This window comes from Oryzias latipes, chromosome 9 (assembly GCF_053564925.1).
Source record: "Oryzias latipes strain Hd-rR chromosome 9, Olatipes_Hd-rR_3.1".
Taxonomy (NCBI): Eukaryota; Metazoa; Chordata; class Actinopteri; order Beloniformes; family Adrianichthyidae; genus Oryzias; species Oryzias latipes.
Window position 1 is genome coordinate 12027390 of NC_136245.1, and position 10019 is coordinate 12037408.

At 40.1% G+C, this 10019-nt stretch overlaps 1 protein-coding gene across 2 annotated transcripts in view; it reads left to right on the top strand.

Moving 5' to 3' along the window:
- The window catches only part of LOC105353570 (poly [ADP-ribose] polymerase tankyrase-1), a 29744-nt gene extending 20790 nt beyond the window's left edge, over positions 1-8954 (top strand). For both annotated transcript variants that reach the window (XM_023958675.2, XM_023958677.2), the window contains 12 exons: positions 2113-2332; positions 2485-2594; positions 2696-2884; positions 3024-3267; positions 3432-3514; positions 3657-3777; positions 3857-3954; positions 6892-6966; positions 7115-7220; positions 7295-7481; positions 7565-7721; positions 7804-8954. In XM_023958675.2, coding sequence (XP_023814443.1) covers positions 2113-2332; positions 2485-2594; positions 2696-2884; positions 3024-3267; positions 3432-3514; positions 3657-3777; positions 3857-3954; positions 6892-6966; positions 7115-7220; positions 7295-7481; positions 7565-7721; positions 7804-7890 — 1677 coding nt within the window. In that variant the 3' untranslated portion in view covers positions 7891-8954. The remainder of the gene's footprint in view (positions 1-2112; positions 2333-2484; positions 2595-2695; positions 2885-3023; positions 3268-3431; positions 3515-3656; positions 3778-3856; positions 3955-6891; positions 6967-7114; positions 7221-7294; positions 7482-7564; positions 7722-7803) is intronic.
- The last annotated feature ends 1065 nt before the right edge of the window (positions 8955-10019 follow it).

Consider the following 10019-nt stretch of genomic DNA (forward strand, 5'->3'; position numbering starts at 1 on the left):
TTTCTCTCCGTACATGACGATCTTTTTGTCCCACGCTTTTTTAAGTATCAAGTCTTTCACGGTGAATTGTTGAAAGCATATTACAATAGACCGTGGAGGATGACTTGCCTTTGGCTTTGGAGCTAAAGCTCGATGCGCTCTCTGAATCTGGAGATCCATGTTTAGTGAAAACTCCTCTTTGAGCCATTTGTCAATAAAAGCAGCCACCGAGATTTCTGTCGCCTCCGCCCCCTCTTTGACACCGTAGATGCGCAGGTTATTCCGCCTTGATCTCGATTCCAGGTCATCCAACTTTTCCTTTATCTTTTTCTGATCTTTCATTAAATCACACAGCACACTATTCGCTTCACGGCTCCACGTTTCCATCTCCTCCGTCCGCGCCGCAGCTACGTTTATCTTCTCTTGTTGTTCGTTCATCTCTGTTGAAATTTTGGACAATTTATGATTGATGTTCTCCCTGAATTCGGATAATTTGTCACTCATTTGAACCGTGATGTCATCTTTGAATGTTTTCAAGTCAGCCTTCATTTCGCTATGCAAACTCTGGATTTGTTTGCTAATGCTATTCAGGCTGCTCTGAAAGTTAGCCATGTCAGCTTCTGGTACTAGCATGCCTCCCTTCTCGTTGTCCTTGTCTTCTTTGCTTTGTGTGGTTGGGTTCTTCTTCTTTTTTGAAAGGCCCCCGCTCATATTCTTGCTTTCTACTCCTTGTATTGTCGTGCTCCTCGAGTTTTTGGCGGAGTTTATTCTTATTTTGGAGTTGGTCAGTGGGAGCTGTCTTTTCACGCCTCCATGTGCTGCAACGGTCACCCGGAAGTCCACACCAGAAGATTTTTACACACAGATGCAGATTTTTGATTCACAAGTTTTCACATTCTAAATGACAAGTTCTCAAATCAAATCTACAGGTGCTTTTTTTTTGGGAGCATTTTTACCTTCATAAAAATCACGATAAATTGTAAACTTTAAATGTGCTAAAACAGTCTTATGGCAGCTTGAATTATTAAACGTTTAAATGTTTGCCTCCAATGCAGACGAGTCATTTGGAGTGTATTTTAAGTTATGTTGACTCTTATAGATTAAACTGTTGCAGTGAAATGGAAATTATATTTTTGGTTGTTTGGTTTCCAAGTTATATCGTCATTTCAATATTGATCACTAATATCGCAAATCGCGAGTTTTGCTCATTTCGTGCAGCCCTAAACTGGAGGCAGAGTTAGGGAAGACGTGTTTCTTCTGTCAATCTGCTCCACCTTTGGTAAATCTGTCCTTGTTTTCGGGGCAGGTTTTAAGATTACTTTACAGTTGGTTCAGACAAAAGGTGACTGACTAAAACCCCTCTTCTCTTGGGGACCTTTTCAGCAAGAAAACAGAAGCAACTCGTTTGTGATTGAAAATAAAACATTTCATGGACAGTGTCAAAATGCCAAAAGCAGAGAGCAAAGATTGATTAAAAATCAAAACAGGAGTTTCCTAGAAAAAAGCAGTTGTTTTTTTCTGATGTTCTCATTATGTTGTGGTATCCTCTCTGTTTGCATTTAACGTGATATTTAAAAAAAAAAAAAACCTATAGTTTTTCTTTGTAAAATAATGGAATAATTTGGTTGGTAGATCTCTTTTTATCTGCCAGCCAACTTGGCTGGCGAGGCAATAATTGAGATTTTGTTCACTGGGGTTGTGACTTCAAACTTGGAGCATCAAACCACACGCAGAAAAATCTGCTACATGGCTGTTGCTACCAATAATGCTCTGCCAAATATGTTATAGTATTTCTCTTTATAAGATGCTCAAGCTAGCGGTCGCTCACAAAACATCTGCTGCATTGATTTACAAACATTTTTACAGCTTGTATTTAGTTTAACTTTGTGTTACACACAGAATTTCCAAAGGAGATGTTAAAATAGAATAGTTTTTGTTAAAAATATTCCATTATTTGTATTTTTTGTTAAAGAAAGTAAAAGCAGGGAGAAAAAAATCAATTAAAATCAAAAATCGAATTTGGGATGAAAATATCTGAGATTTTATTTTGTAGCCGTATCACTCAGCCCTTACTTGAAGTAGGGCCAAATGCATCTAAGCGGTTGCAAGAAAAGTATGTACTCTGCTTTGTAGCATGGAGCTGATCCCACTAAGAAGAACCGCGATGGCAACATTCCATTGGACATGGTTAAAGACGGAGACACAGACATCCAGGATCTACTGCGAGGTGATGCCGCCCTCCTTGATGCTGCCAAGAAGGGCTGTCTGGCTCGAGTGCAGAAGCTTTGCTCCCAGGAGAACATCAACTGCAGAGATGCACAAGGGCGCAACTCCACGCCACTACACTTGGCAGGTGCAAGAAGCTTTTGTTTTATCCTAGGTTAAAGTTTAAGTGTCGGTCTGTGGTAAAATATAGCATTATTTTTAAAGTGGAGAATGTGTAGGCATTGTTGTTTGATGCATACCACACATTTTGCTGTGCTTGATGCTGTTCATCATTTATAGCTGGTTACAACAACCTGGAGGTAGCAGAGTATCTGCTGGAGCATGGGGCTGATGTCAATGCTCAGGACAAAGGTGGCCTTATCCCTCTTCATAACGCAGCTTCTTATGGGGTCAGTTAGCAGAACAGAAACTTTCTTTTATAACTTTCAAAAAAAAAAAGAAAGTAACGTAGAATTTAGAGTTTGACTTGTGCAACTTTTCTTTCTCTCAGCATGTTGATATTGCTGCCCTCCTGATCAAGTACAACACATGCGTGAATGCAACAGACAAATGGGCTTTCACACCTCTCCATGAGGCAGCCCAGAAAGGTCGCACTCAACTTTGTGCTCTGCTGTTGGCTCATGGAGCCGACCCCACCATGAAGAACCAGGAGGGCCAGACGGCTCTGGACCTGGCCACGGTTAGCACATGCTACTTTTATAATTGCATAAAATTTTTATTACTGTAGCACTACTCTAAAGTAGTCAATAATGTGGAACATGTTTAGCAGAAGAAAACTGCAATGTTGTTTTGTGTTTGTTGACCTGGCTTGGCTGCAGGCTGACGACATCCGAGCTCTATTAATGGACGCCATGCCACCAGACGCCCTGCCCAGCTGCTTTAAGCCTCAAGCAACAGTGGTCAGTGCCTCTGTCATCTCCCCTGCCTCCACTCCATCTTGTCTGTCAGCCGCCAGCAGCATAGACAACTTGGCCGGGCCCCTCACAGAGTTGGCAGCAGCTGCTGCAGGGACATCAGGGGTGGCAGACGGCGCCACCGGATCAGACCGCAAAGAAGGAGAGAGTAAGTGTGTTTCACTCAGCATCACAAGAAGTAGGGATGTCCCAATCCAATCACGAGATCAGAAACTGGGACATCCCTAATAAGAAGCACCTGTCTATTTGTCACTGCTTCAAAAAATGACAAAGCTTCTGTAACCTGTAGTCCGATATGATGTCCCCTCACAGTGGCAGTGCTGGACATGAACATAAGTCAATTCCTGAAGAGCTTGGGGTTGGAGCATCTAAGGGACATCTTCGAGAGGGAGCAGGTTTGTGATCATTCCAGACTCTCAGAGCGCATCGGCAGCTTCAGAAGTCACGTCAAGCCAAGTCAAGTCAAGTCAAGCCAAGCCAAGGCAGCAACAGGCACCTTGTTTGAAGTGTTGTTTTTATGTATTTCTCGTCTTCCAGATCACATTGGATGTGTTGGTTGATATGGGCCACGAGGAACTGAAAGAAATAGGGATTAATGCGTATGGCCACCGACACAAACTTATCAAAGGTGTTGAAAGACTGCTCGGGGGGCAGCAAGGTGAGGAGATATTTTGGAAACGTTTTTTTTTTTTTTTTAACATATTTGAAAATATCTTAATTTGTTCTATACTTCGCAGGTGCCAATCCATACTTGACATTCCACTGTGCCAACCAAGGCACCATCTTAATAGACCTTTCACCTGATGACAAAGAGTACCAGTCTGTGGAGGAGGAGGTATTCAACATCTATAGTATATCTGTGTTGTTTAACCATAACCCCACCGAGATGATCTAAACCCACTCATGAAAAAGGGAAATTATCAGTCACTATCTTTAATGTCACAATATGGAACAATTTCTAAACATTCACGGTTTTACACAGTCACAGATTTTTTTTCAGTCATGTGACTCCTCCAGTTCATCACAAAAGCTCAGACAACTCAAGACGCGTCTATGAGACTTTTGCGTCCGAGGAAATTTTCTCAGTAAGGAAATGGAGATGAAGGATGGAGATGAAGAGCAGGCCGGTCCGTTGGCTTCCTTGCTGGCTGCTGGAGAATATTTCACAGCTATTTCCACCATTTCCCTAATCGCTAGAACCGAAGTTTGCGCCCCTCCAAATAACCTTCTATGCTGAGGAAGATGATCATGGAGGATAATTATCATCCGGATGAATGAAACTGGCTTCTCAGGGCTCCAGACTAACTTTTTTCACCAGGAGCACAGTGGCCCCTAACTGAAAATTTTAGGGGCACAACCAGAAAATTTAGGGGCGCATACCGTCAACATGCAAACCAGATCTACTAATTTCCACTGTATTACGAATAAATACTTTAATAATAGATGCAGAAATTACAATGTGCTGTTTCTAATTCAGTGTCACATTTTATTCTTCACTTTTGAAAATGCAACAAGGTAAACTGACAGCACCATCACTGTCATGACAGTACAAATAGTAAAGAAAACGGATGGAAATTTATCTTTGTGATACCAAATAGGTGCAGCCAAGATGCACAATAAGCGTGTTTGAGATCACCCAGGTGGACTCAACGCTGCGCAGATCACCTGGTGTGTGACATATATTTTTGTTTTTGCTCCAACATCAACTGTCAATCATCGTTGGTCTCCCCAACGATCCAGGCGAGCCGCCGGTTCATCTCAAACACGTCTATCGTTGCATTTTCCCCACGTATTTTCAGTGTGTCTAAAACTAATGTTGTTTTTGCCCGCACGTGTTTAATGTTCAAGCCCCGTTAGCTGTCACGCATGTACGTGGGGGACATTTATTCTCCTCAGCTGACCCGACTCCCGCGGGAGCGGTGTGCTGCCGTAACAGCCGTGCATAACCGTTTGATGCGCCGCCTTAACCCTAACCAAAACCCTAAACATTCCTCCGGTTCTGTGAGACCCAGAGAAAAGTTCAGCACGGACTGCATGTATTTAGAAAATTATGAGCGAATAGATACGTTCTAGAAAGGAAAGTAAGGAACTCCTTAATGTGGTCCGGGGAGGGAGGGGGCTGTCAGGTGTCCTGCTTTCAAGCCCTGTCATTGTCCCGCCCCCAACAGTCATTTACCCCACTGTGATTGGTTGGTCATCTCCGTGCACGACAATGAAAAAGTGTCATTCATTAAAACTGGCGGGCTGCAGTAACATTAAATTTTCATTTTGAGCGGGGGCCACAAAATATCATCTTGGGGGCCGCAAATAGCCTGCGGGCCGCGAGTTTGAGACCCCTGCTGTACACTCTGTCACTGGTACACTAGCCGCAGGCCGGAAGAACGAATCAATAGTTCGCTTGCTCATAGCTCAGACGCACATATCAGGTTGTGATGATATTTATTTGTTATTCCTTCCCACAGATGTTTACGCCGCTCGATTATCTCTAGGCCCCGCCCCCTCCACGCATTTTTGCCACTTACAGTGACTTATTCTTCTCACACGCAGTGGCCGCTTCACAGACGAGCATCACGCGAGAATGTGTGCTCGCGTTTCATGAGTATGTGCGCGAGTGTGTGTCTGCCTGCGTGTGCGCTCGCGTCTCAAATTATTTCATTGATTATCGATGTGCCCCCTCCACATTTAATGTATAAAAAAATACGGAGGGTGGGGGAGGCAAATTTACTTGTCGCACATGTGCGACTGGATGTAAAATTCAGTCGCACACTCTCAAATTTTGGTCGCAAAATGCGAGCAATTGGTCGCAGTCTGGAGCCCTGCTTCTTCTAAAAGAAGCGACGCTCAAAACACACTGCCGCCGGACTGTTCCAGACGCTCAAATTGCGTTGCAGGACCTCTCGCACTTAACGGAACAAGGAAGCACTGGCTCCCGGTTTTAAGAACAGATTGATTTTCATAATTTGCGTTTTAAAATACGCTACAGTAGAGCAATAGACTGTAATATTGCTATTTATGTTGAGCAATATTCCAATGTTCTTTAATGAATATTTTACAAAATATCAGAAAGGTTTTAAATGAGTAAGGATTAGTGATGTGCATTCTTCGGCTGCGGGGATGGGTGGGGTTCTGCGTATTTGCGGATTCTGCGTAGTCACAGTATTCCCTATGTAAAAATGCAAGCCCTTGCAATTTTTTTCCCCAAATTCTAAAATAACTAATGTACTCATTCACTTCTTCACCTCTTGAACTCCTCAGTCAGAATGCATTTAAATGGTAACAGTAAGTCTAAAACGCAGCAGCTCATCTTTCAAAAAAGAACCAGTAAAAAGAAACGCACAGCTCCACCTTGCCAGGAATTCTGATTTGAAATAAGCTTTGGGAATTTGTTAGGTTTTAAGATTTACACACATGTGATCCATCTGATTATTCCATCAATTTTAGCTTTTTTTCAGTTCCTCAAAAGAGATTTAAAAGTGGAGCGGACCAGGCTTTTCCTTTGGTCAGCCCCCAAACTATTGGGTTGCCCTCCTATATACAACTCAACTTAATCATTATTGTGGTCTTACTTTTATCAGTTGTTCTTTGGTAATAATATTTTCATGGTTTTATGTACAACACTTTGCAAGCAATTGATTTGGTAAAATCTAATAATAAGAAGTAAATTGAGAATTGGAGTAAAAAAATGTATTGATTATTTTTTAAATTGTTTATGTGCATTGATTTGTTACAAGTTTTCATTTTTAATCCAGTATAATTGTGTTGTTTCGCGCAGATGCAGAGCACTATCAGAGAGCACAGAGATGGAGGCAATGCCGGGGGGGTTTTCAGCAGATACAACATCATCAAGGTATGCTTTATTTTTTTGAATGATGGCATTTAGTTAAAAAGCTATTGAGAACTTACCACAACATTCATTTTACCTTGAAATATCATAATCTTTTAACATTGATTGGGATAAGTTTCTGGAAATAATGTTGGGTTTTTGTGCTACACAGATTCAAAAGGTTGTAAATAAAAAACTGCGGGAACGATGCGCCCACCGACAGAAGGAGATCGCAGATGAGAACCACAACCATCATAACGAGCGCATGTTGTTTCATGGTAAAGCTCACGGCAGTACTATTTGTTGTATGAGGGTAAAAGGAATCTGATTGTTCGGTCATGATTTCTTCCAGGTTCACCGTTCATCAATGCCATCATCCATAAAGGCTTTGATGAGCGTCATGCTTACATTGGAGGAATGTTTGGAGCAGGGATCTACTTTGCAGAGAACTCTTCAAAGAGCAATCAGTATGTCTATGGCATCGGTGGTGGTACCGGATGTCCCACGCACAAAGACAGATCTTGTTATCTTTGCCACAGGTAACTTCACTCTAACTGACTCAAGCGATTAGTGTGAATTTCTACTGCTGTTGCTGTAATATTTGCATCTTCTAAACCCTCAGACAAATGCTGTTCTGTCGGGTGACTCTGGGAAAATCCTTCCTGCAGTTTAGTGCCATGAAAATGGCCCATGCCCCTCCTGGACATCATTCAGTAATCGGGAGGCCCAGCGTTAACGGTTTGGCTTATGCGGAGTATGTCATCTACAGAGGAGAGCAGGTGAATGCACAACAGGACAGAAAAGCTATTCAACCCAAATATTTGCTATTGCATGTAGTAATGCGATGTTCCTTTCTTACAGGCCTACCCAGAGTACCTCATCACGTACCAGATCCTTAAACCAGAGTGTGCAGCCCAGTCTGCTGCAGTAGCTGAACAGAAGTCTTAATTACTTTATACTTTGCACATTTTGAAAATGACTTTATGCCTGATTTTTTTCTCTCCTTTATATTGCAAATGCCTGAACACATTTTTCCCATCACCTGACACATTTCCAGCCTCCTGCCATGTAGAAACCACGGTGATCAGTGCATAAACAAATATAACATACAATTCTTTTTTAGGCCTCGTTTTATCTTTAATATATGCATGCATATGAATACAGAAGCATGTAAGGTCCAGTAGCTTGTTGTTTCCCTCTTCTTATGTCCGGGAGGATTCTGTTAAGATTTTAAGGCATGTGCATATATAGTGTGTGGAGAAACCGAAACCCCCTTTAGGCCTCTTCAGAGGCCCAGAAAGTGTTCTGAAAAGACACTCACCACATCTATGGGGTTCATTTTGTGTAGACTGATTTGTGGTAACAGAAGTTTATATTTATTAATACTTATAATTGTATTTGACAGGTAACGCAATGTTATACTGTAAAGCTTTTGTTTTTTTCCTGTCAACCCCAGAACTCTACAAGTACTAAACTGGTATGTTTTTAATGGTTTTATTCAAGGATGCACACACCTAATTGTGAAAGGACTCTCTGTCAAATTATACTTGGGACTATTTTCCTCACATAACAATGCTGATTTGCATGAGAGATGGGTGCCAAGCAGTGCTATGTGAGTCATCGTCTGGACGTTTAGTAACATTTGCATTTCAAAGCATTACACAAGTTCATGCATTATACAGGGGAAATTGATGGATGTGGAAATGTGCACAATGGTTACTACCCCACAGCAAATGAGCTCATTGCAACACGTGCTCTGTTGCCATGGATTAACTGTTACACATAAGGATTGCACTTTTACATAGAAAGCTATTTAATTTATTTTCAATTGAGATTCAAAATTTGTGGGGGGAAAAGATTTGTACAGATTGTGTAAATGGTTGTGTATAACTTGCTGTTAAACAGTATCTTTGAGTTCAACTGTAAATGACACACATTTTCCTTTCATGTCTTTTGGGTTCTACCCCCCCCCCCCCCCTTATTTTTTTTAAATAAATCTCCCATTAACAGCTCATTGTCCATTGCTTTTACTTTTTAATACACTCGGAGTGAATAAATATTTTTTAAGGTAGCATCTTTTTTATAGGTAATTGTTAATGTAAGATTCACATGTAAGAAAAATATTTTTTCTCTATTTTAGGTGCATGAATTTAACATTCATAATTGAATAAAGATAAAAAGAAATTCATACTTTTTAAACGTTCAAGTTTATGAAGTCAAAAATTAATGTCATGACGGAATTTTAGTTGCAGATAAATGCCTAAAATAAATTTTATTTAAAAAATCCTGACCTATGTCAGTTCTATGTATCCAGGAACTGCACTAAAAAAAGTCACCTTTAAAATAAGATAAAAAATAAATTCCTAGTTTTTTAGTTTGTTGGTGAAATCAATTTAACATTTCATTTTTTAAATTTTACATTAAAATTGTTTTGTAAATGCTTTTTCCAAAATTTGTTTTTTCTTTTTGCTGTTGTAAACATCAGTTATATAGTTATAGTTTGCTCATTGGTAAACAATACAACATTAACAGAATTGTGGTGTGGAAAATGTTTTTCAGCTGGCAGGAATAAAAAAAAAATCCTTTCACTGTTTCAAAATGAGATTGCCACACAACCCCATGTTATTTCTTTCTGGAATAAGTTTGGTTGTAGAATTCGGTGGGAAATAGTTTGGTCCCTGCCCCATAAATATTTTATCACCAATAAAATTAAAGAAATGTCTTACAAAATTATTCATACATTTTAACTTGTGAAACACTTTTTTTTTTTTACCACATTTAAAAAAAGATCTGAACATACTTTCACTCAAACGTTTTGGAAAGATTTGAATGGTTTTATAAAAACCCATCGATGTTAAGACTATAAAGTTATTCTACAAACATACTGTTTTTGGATATTTTATTCAGGGGAGATTTAATGGATAGAAAATGTATATACTTACTCATAATTATAACTACATATTTCTGCCACATTCAACAAAAAAACAGTATTTTATATTTTTCAGAAATAAATTATTCTGTATGTTAATTGTATTAAATCCTGCACAAATAAAAAAGCTGTTGGAACAGTTGAAACA